The sequence below is a fragment of the Zalophus californianus genome, chromosome 4 (assembly GCF_009762305.2).
Source record: "Zalophus californianus isolate mZalCal1 chromosome 4, mZalCal1.pri.v2, whole genome shotgun sequence".
NCBI classification, from domain to species: domain Eukaryota; kingdom Metazoa; phylum Chordata; class Mammalia; order Carnivora; family Otariidae; genus Zalophus; species Zalophus californianus.
The window spans coordinates 21896510-21917774 of NC_045598.1; the positions used below are offsets into that span (position 1 = coordinate 21896510).

At 49.3% G+C, this 21265-nt stretch overlaps 1 protein-coding gene across 5 annotated transcripts in view; it reads right to left on the reverse strand.

The window, feature by feature from the left end:
- Positions 1-28: 28 nt before the first annotated feature.
- MECR (mitochondrial trans-2-enoyl-CoA reductase) overlaps positions 29-21265 on the reverse strand; it is a 36508-nt gene continuing 15271 nt past the window's right edge. For all 5 annotated transcript variants that reach the window (XM_027570857.2, XM_027570889.2, XM_027570908.2 and 2 more), the window contains 7 exons: positions 15917-16060; positions 13169-13271; positions 11982-12084; positions 10908-10981; positions 8553-8613; positions 8326-8398; positions 29-6987 (listed from right to left, as the gene is read on the reverse strand). In XM_027570857.2, the coding sequence (XP_027426658.1) occupies positions 6827-6987; positions 8326-8398; positions 8553-8613; positions 10908-10981; positions 11982-12084; positions 13169-13271; positions 15917-16060 (719 nt within the window). In that variant the 3' untranslated portion in view covers positions 29-6826. The remainder of the gene's footprint in view (positions 6988-8325; positions 8399-8552; positions 8614-10907; positions 10982-11981; positions 12085-13168; positions 13272-15916; positions 16061-21265) is intronic.

Sequence of the window (21265 nt, forward strand, 5' to 3'; positions counted from 1 at the left end):
TCCCTCTGCACGTCCTCTCGCGAGTTCGCTGTGGCAGGGCCGGCGCCGCTTTTGCAGCCGGGTGGCTTCGCTCCTCCCCCCGGAAGTGCCGGCAACTGTCTCCGCCCAGCGAACGTTCCTGCTTTTGTCCTTTGAACCGGGAGTGGTTTCGACTTCTGAGCAGCTTTGGAGTTAAGTCTGGCTTCTAACCGTCTTTGTATCCGTGACCTTGGGCCCATTACGCGCCACCTCTTTAAAACCCGTTTGTCTTCTCTGTATAAGGGGGCCAGAAATCCCAACCTTCCAGATTAGACTGGAGAATTATACATGAGAATAGATACGTCAAACACTTAGTACTGTTCCCAGCACATCGCAAGTGCCCATATGATTTTCGCCTTTTACCAATATTATTTTTAAAAAAATAGGACAAGTTGCTTCAATAGAAGCAGTGTGTAAAGTGGAGAAGGCTGGAGTTTTGGAGCTAGATTAGGCTTGACACTAAATTACTTGGCCAGTTTATTTTCTACTGGAAAATTAGAATAATTTATCCCATTTCGATAGACTAGCTGGGTAACTAAATGGGGTAGTATGTACGGAAGAATATAGTGCTTGGAACAGTATCTGGACCGAGGTAGGAACTCAAATATTGGTTCCCCTCTCACTAACTCAATTTACCTAGAACCACAGAGGAGTTTTGTTTTTATTTTTAAAATTTTATATATTTATTTAAAAAATATTTATTTGAGAGAAAGAGAGGAAGCACAAGCGGGGGAAGGGATAGAGGGAGGAAACAGACTCCCCGCTGAGCAGGGAGCCCAAGGCAGGGCTCCATCCATGACCCGGAGATCATGATTTAAGCAGAAGGCAGACGCTTAACAGAATGAGCCACCCAGGCACCCCTTAAAATTATATTTTGAAAGGATAACTCATTAACTGGTTCAAATGATACCGTCAAAAGTCTTCCCATCTCTGTCCTCTGGCCATCTCGTTTCCCTCCCCAGAGGCAGACAATGTAATCAGTCTCTTAAATGTCCTTTGGGAGGTATTTTACACAAATAAAGCAATAGTAGTGTACTATATGTATGGTTTTGTGCTTACTGTATTTTGAAAGTCATTCCATCAGTACAAAAGGAGCTTTCTCAGGAGAATTTTTGTGGCTTATAAAAGACCATTATACACAGTAATTTATTTAATCAGTGCCCTAGTGAAGGTTACTGAGATAGGTTCAAACTATTTGTTATAACTGCTGCAATGAATAACTTTGTATATACATATATGTAGGATCTATTCCTAGAAGTAGGATAGTTGGCTCAAAGGGTGTGGGCAAGTATAGTTTGGATAGATATTGCTCAATTCTCTTCCATAAGTACCTGTTTCTCCATCTCATCATCAACACCATGTGATCAAATTTTATGATCTTTGTCAATCTGATAGCTGAAAAATGCTATCTTGGGGTAGTTTAATTTGCATTTATCTTGAGTGGAGTGAGCCTCATTTCATTTAGATAAGAGACACATACTTTTATGTGTCTGCTTATATCCTTTGCTCGTTTTAAATTTTTAAAAATAATTATTTGAGAGAAAGAGAGCATGCGTGATGCAGGCATGGAGAGGGAGACAGAATTCTCAAGCAGACTCCCTGCTGAGCGCAGAGCCTGGGCTTGATTCCAGGACCCTGAGCCAAAATTCAGAGTCAGCCACTCAAGTGACTGAGCGACCCAGGTGCCCCCCTCTTTTAGAGTTATTTATTTATTTGAGAGAGAGGGATGCAAGAGCCGATGGGGGGCAGGGTCGGTGAGGGGCAGAGGGAGAGAATCTCAAGCAGACTCCCTGCTGAGTTCAGAGCCCGATGCAGGGCTCAGCTTGATCTCACTACCCCAGATCATGACCTGAGCTGAAACCAAGAGTCAGATGTTTAACTGACTGAGCCACCCAGGCTCCCCCTTTGCCCATTTTCTTATTGATTCATAGGAGTTCACTATATATTAGGGAAATCAGTTGTTAGATGAGTTGCAAATATTTTTTCCCAGTTTGTTGACTTTTGACTTTGCCCAGAGTGTTTTCTGCTATGCAAAAACGTAAGATATTTATGGGGTCAAATTTATCCATCCTTAATTTTTGATTCTGGATTTCGTGTTGTAGTTTTTCTCACTTTGAGGTTTAAAAAGAAAAACACCTCCCATGGTTTATTATTTTTAGGACTTATTTTTATATTGCAATCTTTGATCCATTTGGAATTCAGTAGTATGAGGATAATATTCTTAAGAACTGGTTCTAACCTTGGTTGTCATATAGTCTGATCAACCTGTTACACAGATGGGACTGAAAGCCCTGCATAGGGGAAATGCCTGTCTCTTAAATCCTGCTCCTCCTTCAGTTTCCTAATTCAGGGAGTGGCACCTTCCATCCAAGCAAAGTGCTAAAGTTCAACCTTCAACCGCCACATCTAGTCTGTCCTGTTGATTCTTCCTTCTAAATGTTGCCAAATCCATCCACAGCAGGCCTTGTCATAATCGTTCATATGTCAGGGCTTTTAACTGTGCTGTTCCCTTTGCAATATGGTTGGCTCCTTATTCAGGCCTCAGACCTTCCTTGCCCTCATCTCAAGTATCCCGCCACTGTGATATCACTCTATTGTTTCTTTCACAGCATCTACCCCCATTCTGTAATCGCTTTATTTCTTCACTTATTCATGGTCTTTCTCTTCTACTAGAATGTAAGCTCCCTGGTATCAGGGGCCGTGTTTTTCGGCTCCTGCTGTATCCCTAACACCTATAACAGTGATTTTCACATAGTGGGTGTTCAAAATATTTATTAGGTGAATAAACAAATGATCTCTTACCTGAATTACTTCAATGCCCTCCTGATTCTTTTTCTTGCCTCCCCATGAGACACAGACTCCGGGAAATTTGAACTCTCTTCTGATTGACATGCTAATTATGACTGAACAAAATCAAGGAGTCCAAAGAGGGAGCACAAGGCCAATTGTGGGGCCAAAAAAAATCAGGACTGACTGGTACGGTGACCAGACAGGGTCAGGGGAGCTGGCTTCTCGTGCGAAATCTGCTTGCTGCCTGCCGTGTGACCTTGAGCAACTCACTTAGCCTCTCTTGGTGTCTTCCTCTTCTGTAAAGTTATATTAATTAAAATCTCGATACAGGGAAGTTGTAAAAATCAAATGGAGATATGGGTAAAAGGGCTTATACACTGCAAAGGGTTAGGGGCATAGGGAAAGCTTACTTTTCTTTCAGGCAGTGTGAACGTCTCCTTACCTTTAGGTCAGCTCTGCTGTCTTCCCAGGATTTTCCTGCCTGCAAATGCAGGCAGATGCTGTCCCAGGCCTGAGTCTCTTCTTTACCATTTCCAGCTGCTCTGGCTGGGCCCACTGTCCTACCCAGGGTACAGTGCCTACCAACAAGTATGAGCCTGGTAGGTGCAGCCAAGAGCTTCCTGGCACAAGGACAGGCATGCCTGCCACACACAGATGAATGCAAGAACCTTGTGGGTCTCAAGTCTTTCTCTGAGGAGAGCAGGCTTATTTATCTCATCTCCCAAGACACAAAGCAGTCATCAATATTATGGCAGTGGCTGTAGGTAGTTGCAGGGTGGATGCTTCCAGAAGACACCAAGCGCCAGAGTCACGAAGCCTTGGGGCGTCAGGTGTGCTCGAGCTTTGGTTTAGGAGGTAATGTCTGTTTTCTTTCAGTCTCCTGGAGCCCAAGGTTCCTCCTCCAGCCATTTAAAAAGGATTCTGTTTACTTAGTGGGCCTGAAGAGCTGTCCCCACTCTACAGAGAAATTATTCAGCCTGAAAATGAAAAATAGCCTCCTATACTTGTAAAGTGTGCAAAGAGATGATCCATTTGAACTTCGATTCTTTCTATGGTCTTGTCACAGTCTCCTCTCCTTGCTGGCCTCTGCAATGTTGGTAATCTCCATGTTGGTCTTTGAAGTTTCAGGGGATTTTCCTTATTTGAAATTCAGAAACCTGGGAATTCTGATGTTATCTCTTCTTTTAGTGCCTCCCTTCTCCCAACTGTCCCCTAACCTGCTGCCAAAGGAATTTTTTCCCTCCCCCCAAAGCACAGTTCTCATCTTCTGGCTCAGAAATCTTTTGTTCCCTACTGCCAGTAGGATAAAGTTCAAATTCCTTATTGGGGAATTCTAAACTACCACAATTCACTTTTTCAGCTTTAGCTTGAATGATTTCAATATAAATTAAATCAGAGAATATGTTATCAGTTATAATTAGGTTCAGAGAAAGCCCAAATACTAGGAACCTAAATAACACAGAAGCTTCTTTCTCATGTAAAACAAATCCTGAGGTGGGCAGTTGGGGCATCTGGGTGACCGGGACCCAGGCTTCTTGGATCTTGTCGCTGACCCATTCTTAACATGATCAAAGATGGCTGTGCGAATTCCAGGAATCGGGTCTGTGTCCCAGCCAGGAGGAAGGTGGAAAGGGAAGAAAAAGGTACTGGATGGATGCCAGCTATATTTTAAAGAGGTTCTTAAGAAATTGACACCTACCACCTCTGTTTGCATGACAAGGGACAGACCTGTCTGCTGCAAGGAAGGCAGGAAAACTTTATTCCAGCCTACCATATGCTGACCTAAAAGTTGTCAGCATTCTAAGAAAGAGAATGGATATTTGGGGGAAATGAGAAGATTCTAACATAAATGTCCTGCTTCTATAACTTAGCTTAATCTGGCCCCTTAGTTTATGCTTGTCTCTCTTCCCTGCCTGAGAAAACTATAATCATCCTTTAAAGCACAGCCCAAATGTCATCTCCAGACCCCTAGAGCTACTGTTGTCAGGACATTTTGCACAACCCTCCATGGGGTCTCTAACCATGGTGTTATGAACCTTCCTCCTTCCAGTCTGCCTCCTCTGAGTCTGTACCAGGGGTTGCTCCCTCCCCATGGCTGCAGGCTCATCACTCCCCCTAAGCCCAACATTGTGGACTCCCCCTGAAGAACCTAAACTTAACTGTTCACTCCTGTAGCCTTTGGGCAGCCTCTCCCACCCTCTCAGGCTTTTTTCACTAGCCCATGTTGACCATCTGTACAAGGCAGCTGTCCCACTAATGTCAAGGATAGAGGACAGGGGACAGGAGGGACCTGGGCAGGTTGGGGCTGATCTTGAGCCTAGGTGCAAAAGGTAGCAACTATTATCCAGAAGACACCTGCAGACCTTCCCCAACCCTGGGCTGAAGCTAAGTCCTTTTCTCCAGAGGACACAGAAGTTGCTCCCAAAGGCAAGAGCATTATGCTGTGGGCCTGCGTACATGTTTTCATGCCGCTAAGCCTGAGTGCACTCTGGCCTTCTGAGCCAGTTTTCCCACATCACTCTGCTACTGAAAATCCCTCTGTGCCTCCCCTGCTCTGAAGGTTAAGTGCTGACTTCTCGAATCTTCTTGCTCTGACCTCTGCTCACAGCTCCCACCTCAGTCCTCACACTCTCCCGTCTCAGGCGGCAGAGCCAGGCTTCCAGCCTTCCAAACTCTCACATGTGCTGTTGTTTTTGCTTGGTACACGCTTTCCTGCTTGGCCTTCAAGATTTGCTGTGGGTGACACCTCCTCCATGAAGCCTTCCTTCAAACCCTCAGGCAGAACTGCTATGTCCCCATGGCCCTCTGAACACCTGAGTCAGTGGCCTCATTAGTATACTGGGAAGGTCTGTTCCCTGCTCTGGGCTAAGCAACTAGAGGGCCAGGCCCCCCTCCCCCACCACCAGCATCCCTCGCCTTAGGCACATACTAGGTATCCAGTTAATACATTCCAAAGTCTCTAGTTTTTTGCTCTGGGTGAGTAGCTCATTAGGCAAACACCAAGAAGTCATATAATGTCAAACTCTTTTTGTCTGAATAAAACTATTCATTTTCAGAGCCCACTTTCAAGCTTCATGTCAGGAAGGTTCCCCTGACCGCAGGCCTAGGACAAGACCCTGATCAGTGATGGCCTCATAGCACTTCTCCCACATGTTTAAGCCCACGAATCTCCCACATGTTTAAGCCCAACAACCATGGCAGTTGTTTTGGGACTCTTAGCTTAATGCTGGGTTTCCCAACCCAGGCACTATGGACATTTTGGGCTGGGTAATTCTTTGTTGAGGAAGGCTGTTGTGTGCACCACAGGATGTCTGAGCAGCATCACTGACCTCTACCCACTAGATGCCAATAGCACCCTCTCAATTATGACAAAAAATGTCTCCAGACACTGTCAAACATCCCCTGGGGGTAAAATGACTTCAGGCTGAGAAGCACTGGTGTAACAACCATCTCCCCAGGTAGAACAGGCATTCCATAGGGTGGTCCAGCCAGCTGAGACCCCATTTCCTTGGCTCCTCAGCCTGGCATTCACTCTCCCATGTAGCTGATCCTCCTCCGGCCCCAGACTGAGCCACATACTACACAGAATGAGTCAGACGTTCCTTTTTGCTCCCCTGTGGAGAGCCCGAGGGTGGAGACTGCATCCTACTGGCTTTTGTACCTGCCAGTGCCTACCCTTGCTTTGTTTCAGGGCCGTCAGGAAATCATCACTGGGGGACAAGTAGAGGACAGGCAAGGGGTCTTCTTAGTGCTGGGGAATGGCATGTGTACAATGAGGGTCCTTCTTGACAGGGATGACTTCTGTGGGTTTGTATGTATGTGTTTTTAGGAAGTTCACTTTATTAGATACCCTGGGGCTGGCCCTGGGGCAAGCCTTGGCTGGCTTCACAACCCTCCCAGTCGGAAGTGACAGTGAGGAGAGGGCAGCCTGGGGAAGGCTGAGAGGGCCCTGACGGAGGCGCCAGAAACCAGTCCTGCCGATCCATCTCCCCTCCCACCTCGCTCCGCTCCTCCGCGATTAGCACATGGTGAGAATCTGCTTTGAAGACACGAAGGGCTGCACTGAGGCTTCCAAGGCACGCTGGTAGTCCTGCAGTGGGACCTCGGAGCAGGCGGGGGCTGTGAGCTGGCCCCGGCTGATGAGACCACACAGCGTGACGATCAGCTCCTTGAACTGGGCTGTGGGAAGTTGAGGAAGTCAGACGGGGGCGCAGCGGCAGGTCTCGGCAAGACAGACCACGAGCCACCCCCAGTGGCAGAAGGTGACGCTAAACTCTAGGAAAGCCTCGAGAGCCCAGGCTTGACCAGGGATAGGGAGGCTGTGGAGGCGGCCTGGTCCCTGGTGGGGTAAGGACAGAGGAGCATGGGGGAGTGGCCCCAGGACTGAGGGCCAGGCAGAGTGGTGGCTAAGAGGGCTCAGACCCACAGAACCTGACTGGGGTGTAACCGAGAGTCCTGAATGGTGGGAGCGGCAGGAGTACTTTGAGGCAGGGCAGCTAGAAGAGGCACAAGGAGGGGGTGGGTGTGCTGGCATGCCAGCTGATGTGGAACTGATGAGCTTTGCTCTGGGAAAGAGCTCAGGACTCCGTTAGAACCCCACAAGTTGAGGTCCCCAGCATCCCCTCCCAGGGCCCGTCCCCCTCTATGGTCCAGGAAGATGAGAAGTGGTTTTTCATAGACATCAATTCATGTAACATTCAAATCTAATTATGTCCCCTGTTTAGAACGCTTCGGTGCCTCTTCCCTTGCCTTTAAGATAGAGTCTGAGCTCCTTAAGAAGGGTTGTAAAGCCTTTCATAATCTGGTCACAACCTATCTGTCTAGGTCCCCACTATGATGCGCTTTTGCACAGGCTACTTTTCTGGCCTGAAACACGCCACTGACGCCACCACTTTGCTCCCCTTCACTTGAATGACTCCATGTGTTTTTTCAGTCTCAGCTTGGGGTGGGGGGGTCACACTCTGGGCAGCCAGTCCTCCAGGAGGGGAAGGATGGTGTACTGGCTCAGGTTCTGGAGTCAAAGAGACGAGTTTACATTGTGGCTGCATCACTCCCTACGTGGGGAGACTGGGCAAGCTACCTAACCACTCTGAACCTCAGTTTCCTCCTCAATCAAAGGCCAACAATATCTAGACAACTATGATATTTAAACTGAGACAGAAGTTAAGTAACTTGTCCAGGTCCCATGGCTAGGCTGGGTAAACCTATCCCCAGTGATGGTGGGAGCAGGATTTGAACCCAGGCAGGCTGGCTCCAGAGTTTGTTCTCTGTACCTGGCTGTCTTCCATGGCAGTCTTCCCCAGGGGCAGCCTTGCTCACTGCTGCCACCCCCAGGACCAGCTCCCTCGAGCCCAGTACCTATCTGCTGACTGCAGCTGTGGCTAGAGACTATTTTCCTTTAACCTGTCATGGCACTGGGGAGCCCATCACCCCTCTAGGCCTCAGGATGGCGGTCACTTCTGCAGTAGGCACTGCCCTCTCGTGTGACCCTTGGCAATGGGGTCATCATCCACTCACCTGGACTATGGTCCTTCTTCCACTGGGACAACCAAAAGCCTCGAAGTTTGAGATCCTTAAAAATGAGCTGGCTCTGTGGGTACAAGAAGGATGAACTGGGGCTCAGAGGGCAAGCATTTCAGGCACTGCTTGAGGTACAGACTCCGTCCAAGGACGAGGGCACCTGTGGGTCTGGACAACTATGGTGTCCAGGCCTGTGTCCATGCCTGCTTCCCCCACCAGCTTACCACAGAGGCTATGACGGGCTGCTTGGCCATTCCCCCGTAGGTCACCATGGTTCCCCCAGGCCTGAAGAGTCCAGAGAGAACAGAGTGGGTGCAGGCAGACACAGAGCCCTTCTCAAACCTGCCAGAACACTTCTATTCCAACCCTGGTCCCTGAACCTTGCTCTTAGAATCCTTGGGAAGGTTTTCAAAAACTGCAGACTCTGAGGTCCGACCCAGACCTAAGGAATCAGGAAGCAAGGATCTCTATTCAAGCCAACAGACAAACACCCCTGCCAGATGATATGGATGTTGAGCCAGAGCTGGGAACTCACTGATCGAACCACCCAGTCAGGCTTGGGTGAAGTACTGCAAAGAAGCGTGCTCTGCTGAAAAAAGCCCAAGCCCCGCGAGGTTAGTCCTGGCTACCCTCCACTCCTAGATGTGTGGCCTTGGGCAGTACAGACATTGGTGCAGACCTCTGCTCTTCACCTGTTCACGCTTACTCGAAGGAGCAGTGAGATGAGGTGGCTATACACATAAGGAATGGTATGGCTGGGGTAGAGGACAGTGGACTGCCCTCTCGCTGCAGGAGGGCCCTGGCCAGGCCCTGCTGTCTGACACCCACACCCACCCCAGCAGTTAAACGGGGGGAGAGGCTCCAATAGTTTTTTTAAAAATGAACAAGCTAGGACTTCCCATGCTCGACTTAACCTGTGTTCCCCTCCCCACTCCCTGGCTCTTTTAGGAGTTTGCTGATCAAGGATGATGGCAGGTGAGTGGGGGGTGCTTTGTGAACTACAGAATCGAAGAAGCTGCGGTGTGAGGCAGGTGATTCTGTCTGGGAGGCTTGTGGGTAGTTTGGTTTTAAGCTCCCTTCAGCTGACACCTGGTCCAGAAAGTAGCTCCTGGGGGGATCAAGCCCCCCCCCCCGCCCCCGTACTACACTTGTTCTAACCAGAATGGCTAACGTTCACTAGGTGTTTTCTGGGTGCCGGGCACAGATCTGAGTATTTCCACGTGCATTGGCTTGGTGAAGCCTCCCCATAACCCCAGGAGAGCACTTCTATCACTCTGGCTTTACAATGAGAAAACTGAAGGCCACCACTCAGCTGTGTAACGATTTCTGCATCACCTCAGTGTCCTCGGACTAACCTTCTGACTAATCTGTACGAGGAGACTGAGGCCTGAAGGATTTTTCCTGTATTGTTTAACTTCCCACGGGCCCACAGCTAGTAAGTAGCACAGCTGGGACTTGGCACCTCCAGGGCCTCCTCCTACAGTGAGTGCTGTGGGGATGGCAGGCTGCCCTGGGGCCCCCTGGACTCGGGCGGAGGGGGTGTGCTCAGGACTCCCAGTAACTTGGGGTTAAGCCTGGTTCTCCCACTTCCCAGACCTTGGGGTGAGGTAATTACCCTTTCGGGCCTTGTGTGAATAGGGATGGGAACAGTATCCCAGGCCCGGGTGGTCGTGGGGGATGAGTCAAGCACTCTGCGCAGTCTGGTACACAAGTAAATGCCCCGTGATGGCTATCACAGCTCTCTGACCACATGACCCATCTTCCCATCTAGGCTGTGAATTCTAGAGAGTTCCCTCAGTGTTTCAGCCATCTCTCTACCCTGTAGCTAGCAAGTGCTAGCAAGTATGTGTCAACTAATGTTGTTGAGGGGATTCCTGCTTTAGTTGGAAAGTATCCTTTCAGGCAGCCCTCAGCTCAAGAAGTTCATGTTAACAGAGAAAACAAGGGGAGGACATGTGCTGTTAACATTGTCAACAATGCTTATCCCCCTTGGTTGTGGGATGATAGATAACTTTTGTGTTTAATTTTTCCTTTGTACTTTTTTTTTTAAGATTTTATTTTTTAAGTAATCTCCACACCCCAGGTGGGGCTTGAACTTACAACCCTCAGGTCAAGAGTTGCATGCTCCACCAACTGAGCCTGTCAGGCGCCCCATCTTTTTTACCTTTACGTGCTTTCAAATTGTTTTGTAAGAGCATAATTTTACCTCTAAACTTAGAATCTATTTTTTAAAAACTAGTAAGAAATTTAAAAGCTAACAAGCTAGGACTTTAAGGGACTTCCTAAGATGCCCCCTCGGTTATGAATCCTTGACTACTCCCCTCTCACAGAAAGCTTTCCTTCCGGGGTCCCTTGGAGAAGCAAAGTGGACGGTTCTCGGGGTCATCCGCAGAGGAGGAGCCTGGGAAAGGAGGTGCCAGGCTAATCAGGGCAGGACTGTGGTCCCAGCTTCCTGCTCAGGGTTATGCTGACTTGGCCTTGGCTTGCACTGGCCACTGGGATGTGGTCACGTGACAGTCCTCCCAGCTAAAGGCCTGGAGAGCTCTGACCAACTGGGCCTGCAGGGCTGAGGGACTTACGCTAAGTGTCGCAGCAGCTCTGTGGCGCTTTTCCCGCCAACACAGTTGAGAGCAAGCCGCGGCGGGGGCACGTCCTGGAAAATAAGGAACCTGCAGTGAGGGAGCTGCCGCTGTACAGGGCGGGTGGGGGCTGCGGGGGGCAGGGCGGGTGGAAGCTTGCTACAAACAGTGCCCCCCTGGCCCAAGCGCTGTGTCAGAGGGAGGGGGTGAAGAAAATGGGATGTTCGTGCCTTCAAACTCGGGCCAAGGAGGACCTTTGCTTTATCAACTTAATCCTGTTATCTGTTTTGGTATTTTGTTCAAAACTTGTCTCTGGGAAAGAACAGATGGTGGGCGTCTATGTTCCTTTTTGAAGGACTTCGGGTCCCCCGGGTGCACCTCTTCTCTGCACTTACAACTCAGTTCACGTAGGAGGTATTGATCTCCTGCTTCAGAAACGTTCTTAAGAGGCATGTGCTCTCAAGAGAGTGTGTGTGTTTGGTCACTCCAGGGTTCGGAGGAAGGAGGCTGAGATGTGGTCTGGTCACCTACTGGGTGTGCTGGGGGTGGAGGTTCTGGAAGGTGAAGAGGCTGTGAGTTCAGAGAGCCCTGACTCCACCACTTGTAACTGTCTACCCTTGGTGAAATCCTTGATGTCTTTTGAGTCTTGGTTTTCTCACCTGGAAAAGAGATAGCACCTACTTTGTAGAACTTTTGTGGGGATTAATCAGATACAATATAAGGAGGGTACTTCAGAAATACTTTCTCTTCTCTCCCTGTGCCTCAGGTTCCCTAGGTCCTCTCCCGGCTCGGAGATTCACATTGGCTGTGAGGGCTGAGGCGACGCACTACAAATATTCAAACCTACACATCATCCAGGGTTTTTTGAACTTTGTCTGTCTCTCTTGCCTCCCTCACAGCACCTGGGCCCTTAATGCATGCTGTCCCCTGGCTGAGGGAATGGGCTTTATCCTTCCACAGAGACAAAAAGAGGATTTGGAGAGGAGCTGGGCCAGTCCCAGTCTTTCTAGCAGGTCAGCTTTCTCCAAGGAGATGAGCATGGAATGAAGACACAATGCCCCTCATCCTAGGTACCTTAAAGAAGTTTTTCATCTCATGCTTTCTTAGCTCCTCTTCTGTGAGAACATGCTCAGCCCCTAGACTCTTCAGTCTGTCAGTCAGCTTCTGGAGGTCAGGTCTGGAAACCAAACACAATCCGTGGCCCTTGGTCACACCTACTGGCTTTCTCTACCATAGGCTCGTAAGACGCTTCTGCCACAGCTGTGAGAACACGAGTTTCCCTTTGTGGGAAGCTGGGATTGAGTGTAAGCCAGGCCTTATGTAGGGGCTGGCTACCTGGTTTCATCACACTCCCAACACCTCCAGGCCTCGGTTCCCTCAGTGGTATTATGGGGTGATTTCTACAGCCCTTGCCAGTTCCAAGGTGCGAGAAACCATCTGGCCCAGGGAGACATTTCACGTCCTGCCTTTGTCTACCAAAACAACAAGCTTCATTTCCTTTCCCCCACGCTTTTCAAGGGGCTCTTCAGGGTGTTGTGCAAACACACTCCAGCCCATGAGGGGCTCTGGGCCTCTGTGGCCAAGGCAAACGGTAATTTTTGTTAACACAACTGAAGGGACAGGGAAGGGAAGTGAATGTCAATTCTCCTCCAAAGACTGGACTTCCATGACAGACGTAGCCACATTCATTGACAGTGAGGCTTAAGGCACCTGGATGGTATGATGGAAAGAGCACGAGCCCAGGAGCTAAGTCTGTTACTGACTTACTGTGTCTTCCTTTCTCTGAAACTTGTTTCCTCACTGTAAAACAGAGATGCCAAACCTGCCCCATCTCCTTCACATCCCTAGTTAGAGCCATTCAAAGTGCCACACAGACGCTAGGGGAGAAAGGGCCCTGGGTTCGACAGTTCACAGTAGGGATAACCCAGCTTCAGGCATTCCCAAATATGAACTGGGGCTCTGAGATCATGGGTTATCACAAGAGTCTCAAAAACTCTCAAAAAGTCTTCAGCAAGGGCGGGCCCACCGCCTTCCTGCTCTCCCTTTACATTTGAGATGTCGCTCATCCTACAGCCAGAGGCCGCCTGGGCCTCCCCCTTTCGGGCAGCTTGACAACGGCCCAGTGGTGTGCGTCAGCCGCGGAGGAGGACTGCTTATGCACGGGCGCCCTCTGGTGGAGCCAGGGGCGCCTGCAGGGATCTAGGGGGGATGGTGAGGGGGAGGGCCAGGTCGCGAGCACCGGATCAGGTCTCCCCACACACCTGTCTCGGACCACATTGACGGTCCTCAGGCCCAGGGCCGCGGCGATCTGGATGACTGCTTGCCCCACTCCACTGTTGGACGCATTCTGGATGACACAGTCTCCTGTGAAGCCAGGAAGAAATCCAAGTTAAGCCCCAGAGACCTGTAACAGGTCAAGCACTCCCTGCCTGGGATCCTATTACAGGGCAAGAGAGGGGAGTCCTCCGGCTCAAAATGACCCAGGACCTGGCTGCTGAGCCTTCTCAGACCTGTTACTTACTCTTCTCCCAATGCCCCCCAAAATTCCACAACACCCATGGTGCCTCCCGGGACTTGGCAACTCAGAGTCCACACTGTACATAATTTAGACCCCACTGTGTAAATGATTTTATGTCGTTCATTATCCTCCTGATTTTTATGTCCTCAAATCTCTGCTTAGGTTATTTCCATGGTTTGCAATGTTTCCCTCTTTCTCTCTTCCTTCGTTTTGAAATCCCACATACCCTTTGAAGCACAGCTCAGGCATGGCTTCCTTCCCAACTTCCGTGTGTGTTTCCCCAGTGCTCTGCAGGTGGTGTGCCTGATCTTACACCCGGTTGTGGATAGGTCCATTTCTAGCAAAAGCCTGAAGCCTGGAGCTTCCTGAGGGCACGGCCATGCTTTATTTCCCCTTTGTGCTGCTTAGTACAGGCACACTGCCTTGAAATGGGTTTACAGCTGTGCTGGAGAAACTCGCAGCCCCAGAAACCAGGTCCTACAGGTAGTCTGTGGTGAAAGCCCAGGCCTGGCTTTGGAAGCTGCCAATGGGGGAGGCAGCGTGGCCTGCTGGGGAAAACATGGGCTCTGAAATGAGATGGACCTGGTGTGAGTCCCAGCTCTCTCACTGACTGTAATGGACCGTAACATGGGACAGGTCATGACCTCAGTTTTCTCTCCATGAGACAGGAGTCCTGGGAGTACCAATCAGGATGCTCCTCATTAGTCAGATGCCATTGTGTCCAAGAAGGTGCTCTGTTATCCAGAAATGTGATCTGAAATGCAGGGATCTGGGGCTACAGACAGGGGAGTTCCTGGAAGAAGAATGCCCATTCTCTGTAGCCAGGAGTCAGCACATAGATTGTCACCCATTAGTGGGTTATGAAATCAACCTAGTGGGTTGCAAGAAGCAGAAGCATTTTTTTAAATTAAAATTCCAGCAAATAGAATTAAAAAGAACATAGTGCACCACATGTAGGTAGGGTAAATACTGCTCCATGAAACTTTGGTTTCCATTACATACATACTCACATGTATATGTACTGGATTACAATGTAAACCATAATTCTCACTATGACTCAGTATGACAATTTAGAATAACACTGATCTAGCCCAGGCCACACCTTCCCGGAGGGAGGCAAGTGGAGATGCACCATGGGCACCTGAGGTGGGGTGGTGTCAGAATGCCCTGATGTCCAGCTGCGGTCCAAAGCAGAGGTGGCCTGAGGGGATGAGATGCAGGTGACTACAACGCCTCCTGCACCAGGACTTGGGCAAAGGTCCCTGGTCACCTGCTGGCTTTTTCCACCAAAGGCTCCCAGGACCGCTCTGGCACAGCTGTGAGGAACTGCATTTCTCTTTACGGGAAGCTGGGACTGGTTTTTAGCCTCGAGCAGTAGTGGCTACCTAAGCTAATCGTGCTCCAACATCTCTGCTTCAGTTTCAACACCCGCATGGCAGAGCTAGACTAGGCGGTTTCTCTCGCCCCTGGACATGCACAGTGTGCAGGGTGACTCTCCAACAATGGGGATGAGCCCAGCCTCCTGTCAATGGAAGGTTAATTGTGAGGTGGGTTCCATGAGGGTCTTCAGAGGCCCCCTGCCAGCAAGACTGAGCCCTGCTCGCCCACAGTAGTAACCAGCCTTCCCTGGCTTTTCCCCCTTCCATCTCGCTCTCCCCATCCCCTCACTCCTGCTTCCTGGGATCACCTCCCCTGCGAACTGTTCACCCTCAGTCCTTGTCTCAGGCTCTGCTTTCAGGGAACCCCGAATAGAACACCTGGCTTTGTCATTTCCTTGCTGAGTGATTTCACGTAAGCAATTTCCTTCTCTGGATCTCAGTTTCCTCATTTCTGAACAGGAAGAATAATAAAGTAGTGCGGGGTTACTGTGCTGTGTGCCAGGCACTGTGCTGAGTGTCGCGCTGCAGTGTCTCCATTAATCCTCACAACCCCTTACTCTCCACCTTATGGGTGATGCATCTGATTATCTGAGAGATCAGTTCACAGTGAGAGGTGAAGCTGGGGTTCAGACCCAGGTTTCCTGCCTGAGGCCTCAGCTCTCCACCAATGATACCAACCTCACTGCACTGCTCTGAAGGTTTAATGCATGTACAGGCACTTATGTGAACTGGAAAGTGTCATATGAATGCTGAGTGGAATTACTAAGTTCAGCATTTTACTGAAAACACAGGCACTCTGTCTATCTTGTCTGGCTTTGTATCCCAGAGCTTAGCACAGCTCCATGTTTTTGCTGAACGACAGAATTCCAGCCCAAGCTCTAGGGAATGCGATCCTTCAGCGGTTATCCAGAGTGTTCTCCTCATGAGGTTTCAGCATGTTTTCTAGGAGCCAAGCTAACAAAGCAAAAGCAACCACCACTCACTCACCCAGGTTCAGGGCCTGTCTTCCTCTCAGCCCCTTACTGGTAAGTTCCCATGGTCTCAGGGTCAGGCCTTGGGTCCCCTCCCAGTCAGGAGATCCCAGCCTGCTCCCAGCACCTGTGGGCTCCTACCTGGCTGCAGCTGCTCGAAGTCCATCAACATCCTGTAGGCCGTGCAGGGATTGACACTCAGGGTGGCAGCACTCTGAAGAGGGAGGTCACGCGGAATGCTGATCAGTGCTTCCTCACTGAACACAGCCTCGGTCTGCCAGGTTCCTGAGTCAGGGGATGAGTCCAGGCTAGTGAGACAGGATCCCTCTCTGCACCTGGCCCCACGTCACCCTCCTCAGTAAACGGGCGCCTAAGATGTCAGCCTTCAAGTACCACTTAGAGAAAAAAGATCTTGAAGTCCTTTTGAATCTCTGTGAATCTTCATGATAGTTATGTAAGGTAGATTTTGTTATTCCCACATTAGTTACCATTAGACGTAGCTCATGTTGCCCAGCAGGTGGCTAAGGATCTGAAACTACTGGGCTCTGAGTAACATCATGACATGGGCAAGGGAAGCTGCGAAAGCCCCCATTTTCCTGCTCAGTCCTCCTTTTCCTCATCGAGGGCAGGTTGACTTGGGTAGTATTATGGAAAAAAGCATGAAAGTAGAAGTCAAAGGCCTAGGTTTGGGACCTGGTTTTGCTGGTCTGCTAGTTGAGCAGATTCCTATGTCACTGAGTTTTGGTTACCCTAATATGTAAATGACGCTGGTAAGAAGAGCCTGACTGGCCTCCTCTAAGAGCTGCTGCACAAATCAAATGAAAGAAGGGAAATGACAAACTCCTGTAAACTGGAGAGAAATGATCATTAATCTCCAGCCCACATTCCAGTTGCAGACAAAAGAATTGTAAAACATCAGTGCTGAGAAGGCCCTTAGAGCATCGAGTTTAACCTCCTCATTCAACAGGGCGGGAAACCAAGAAAGTGACTTGCCCTAAGTCTCCTGGCCAATCTGGGCTGCCCCTTCAATCTGCAGATACTTACCGTGCACCTACTGTGAGCCAGATGCCTGAACAGCACCGATGCATTCCTGCCTTTCATGGAGTTTTATTCCAGTGGAGAACACATAAAAACCAGACAAGCAGATACAGTAACTACAAATTATAGAGGCAGAAAATAACACTGGGGAGAATTATTCGAGATAGGGGTCAGGGACAGCTTTTCTGAGGACGTGTGGGCCAAGATTTAAAGGATACAGATACCAGCCACTCAAAGAGTACATCCAGAACATTCTAGCGAGAGGAAAAAGCATACGCAGAGGCTCTGAGGCAGGACAGACAGAAGAAAGACCTGGGAGGATAGAGACTGCAGGGCAGAGAGTGATGGGAAGACAGGCTTGGGCCATGGCTGAAGTGGCTTGGGCTAGAGGAATGTCACCCAGACTTTCACAGTCCTGACCTGGAGTAACCATGAGTTATGGTGTCACTCAGTACATTCGCATATATAAATACATACACATACATGTAACAGAAACCAAAGTTTCATGGAACAATATTTACCCTACTATGTGTGATGCGTGATTCTATTCCGATTTTAGTAAAAAAAAAAAAAAAAAAAAATGCTGTTTGCAACCCCCTAGATCGATTTTGCTAGTGGGTTACAACCTGCCATCTGACAGGTGCTCACCCATGCAGGCAGGATCCTGTATAAAGCAGAGGTGAGGAGGACACAGATTCAAGCCTTGGCTCCACCACGTACTCACTAGGTCAATAGAGAAACTATCTGGAGCCTTGCTGGCTCAGGGTCTGGTGGCTGTGGGTCTCAGGGGTTTTGGCCTATGCCTCCAAAGCTCCGGAGTGTGCTGGGGATTCGAACTGTACCCTGGCACCACATGGTCAGGTATGGAGAGGAGGGGACAGCCTAGGCAACTAGTAATTGTGCTGTAGGAGGGGAGAGACAGTGTGGGCCTCAGGGACCAGGTAGTAGAGACAGGAGGTAGAAACACACTTTGTTAAGGGCTATATCAGTTCCAGAGTAGATCTGTGGCTGAGAAGACAAGACATTGGAAAACTGAAGGGTTCCTTTGGAATCTAGGAGGTACCTGGGCATTCTCTGGGCTCCACCCAGCCTGGTTTTCAAATCTTCATTGCCATCTTCATAATCATGGCCCCCATTCACCTTAGGCAACATGTACCGTCTCTACTCTGCGCCAGACACTTACTACAGGGCCTTCTATGCGTGAAATCAGGGGTGTTTTCTAATTCCCCTTGATGACACCACAATGGAAATCCAGCCTTTGACATGAATTTCTGGGGCTTGGCAGTCCCTAATCCTCTTCTCAAGAGAACCTGGGTGGGATGGGGGTAGCGCCCAAGGTCAGCCCCAAGAGCTTTCAGGGTTTTAAAGTAGAAACTCTTAGACCCTGGAGTGGGGGACCTGTTTTAAAATCCCGGCTCTGCCATTCATGATTTGTGTGGCTTAGAATTATCACTGCACCTTTTCTGACACTCATGTCATAGTGTGAAGATTAAACGCAATGACATTTGTACAGATGATCACTGTGCCTAGTACACAGTAGATGTGGACTGTCCCTTGGTTTTCTTTACTGATCCTAAGTCCCATGTCCTAGTTCTCAGGACTCCTGTTGCTCACTCCTGTGCAACTGGCCCTTAACCATCTCTACCACCCAATGCAGGGGTCGGCAAACTATGCCATGGGCCAAACCTGGTTTACCACCTGTTTTTGTTAAACCAAGTTTTATTGGAACATAGTCATGCTCACTTCTTATGTATTATCCATGGCTGTTTAGGATGGCAGAGCTGAGTAGAGGCAGTGTGGCCTGCAAACCCGAAAATATTTACAATTGGCCCCTTTAAAAAAAAAGTTTGCTGACCCTGATCTCGCGCGTACGGAAATTTAATTTGTCAAAATTCCTGTGTGTCTTCCCTCAGCTGAGCTGCACGAGTGAGTTGGGATATGCCAGGCAGTGACTGTTAGCCGCACTGTAGAGATCAGGACACTGAGGCTCAAAGTAGCTGTGGTTTCAACAAGGTCACCCACGGGGGTGGAATGAGATTCCCAGGCCGATGCTCTTGCTCCCACCCCGTGCTGCCTCGGGAGGGTTTTGAGCATGTCCGATGAGAAAGTCAGTCTGTACATTCTCTGGCCTGGTCTCCCTAGGGACTGGCTGCCTGTGGGGAAATGCTGGCTATGGGCACAGCTCAGCACCATGAAGGATGGTCAAGGTCTGGCCAGTTGAGGACTGCTCTGTTTACTGACTGTCACTCTTACTAACCTGCAGCCTTCACCAGAAGAAAGACCATGTCTGTTCGCTGCCGTGTGCCAGAGCTCTGCACACGGCAGGGGCTCACAAAATGCTTGCTGACTAAATGGAGTCGATGACAGTCCCAGCCATTATAAAATCCTCATGCTCTTTGACTGGCATGCACCTGGTGGGAAAGACTGACCTTTTGTCCAGGGAGAAATCCCGTTCTGGCTGACACCCACCTCCTCCACCTGTGTGATTACCCGTACCCCTGGCAGACGCCCCTCATTCTTCTCTCCAAATCCAGTGACCGACTTCTGTTCCTTTAGCTCCCAACTCTAACCTGTCTTCTCAGGCCCTATGGCACTGCCTTGTTCAGACCCTTCTCATGTGAAGCCTGAACTGTTTAGCCACCTCCTTACTGGCTTCCTGCCTCCAACCTCTGCCTTTCCAGAGCATTCTCTGCACTGCCCACGTCTGGTCCACTCATGCTTCTGAACTCTTCCTCGGGCTCTCTCTGACCCTAGATGTGTGCCCTCCATGACTGGGCCCCCGCCTACCTCTACAGCCTCATCTGGTGTCTCCCTCGGGCCAGTCAGGACCCAGCCACACCCCTGCAGTTCTGACAGTGCCATGCCTTCTCCCACACACGCACCTTTGCACACGCTGCACCCCCTGCCTGGAAGCCCTTCCTCACCTAGCCCACAGGGGGGCTGAGTTCAGGCACCAATTCTTTGGGAAGCCTCTTCTCATGCTTCCAAAGACAGGGGACTCTTGCCTTTGTGTCCACCCTCTCTTTACAGTGCTTACCAGATTGTATTGTGCTAAGTGTTGTTTTTCTGTTCCTGGGTTCCCCATCCCCAGCCAAGAACACTTTGAGGGCAGACACTGTGTCAGACAGGGGCTGGCGCAAAGCACCAGTCCCTCTTGATACAGTGAATCCTGCAGCTGTCTGCTCAGATGGCTGGGCTCCTTCACTGCCAGGGGGGCTGCAGGAGAGGGTGGAGCCATTCTTGGCAACTTTTCTTTTCTTTTGGAGGGGCAGGGGCAGAGGGAGAGAGAGAGGGAGAGAGAGAATCCCAAGCAGGCTCCATTCCCAGCGCAAAGCCCAACACAGGGCTTGATCTCACCACCCCAAGATTGTGACCTGAGCCAAAATCAAGAGTTGGATGCTTAACCGACTGAGCCACCCAGGCGTCCTTCTTGGCAGCTTTTCTGATCTCAGAGAAGAAAAGAGCTTCTAGTAGACTTCTGTTACTGTTTTTTCCTGCCTGGTACCTTTCTTTTACTGTTCCTTCCTAATCTCTGAGGCTGTCAACCACAAAGCCCCATCCTCTGAACCACAGGGGTGGGCAAGAGACTCAGCTGGGGCAACTGGAGTGGCCCAACCCCACACCCCTGGTGGTTTTAGGTCATAAGCATCTTTGCCACAAGCATTTTTGTCATATAATTCATTAGCCATAGGCAATTTTGCCATAAAAAGTTAAAAAAAGTTTGGTTTGACAGTTGTTGGTTTCATCTACTGGTTGACAGTTTGGTTTCATTTCTCCATTGACACATCCCTTCCATTTTATACTGTATAAACCTTAGCCCTCATAATGGTCAATACATTAGCACAGAGTTTTGAGCCCACATTTCCCAGAGAACTTAGGAACATCTATCAACAGAAATGTGACAATATGCCAAAACCAGACAATAGTGCAAAAGGCTTTCACAACATAATACAAAGCCCAGTTACAAACGTGCATCCTAGTATCTGGAAACTGATACCTCTCTTAATCAAGGAAGAAATTTTAGCAAAAAAAAAAAAGCATGATACCGATTCAGGAGATGAATCAACAAGCAAAAACATCGTATGATACTAGGAATAAAAGACTTTGAAGACAAGCGCTTAGGTACCTTTTGTGGATCATGAAATAAAATCAGTATTTGTGCAGTATTGCTATGGATCTACACTATACATTTTGAATATCTTCCAACATTTTGTATTTTGCAATAAAGTCTTTTTTTTGTTACTCATTTTTCATGTTTCATGATGTCCTTTTTAATGAATGTCCTGCTTTTATTTTTCACGATTTTATCTTTTAAAGCAAAGTTGCCTTATGGCCAATTAGTTATGCCACGAAAATGCTTACAGTGAAGATGCTTGTGGTGACAGTGCTGGAAATGACGGGGCTCATGGATCAGCAAAGACCCAGGCAGGGCCGGTCAGAGTCCTGCTAGCA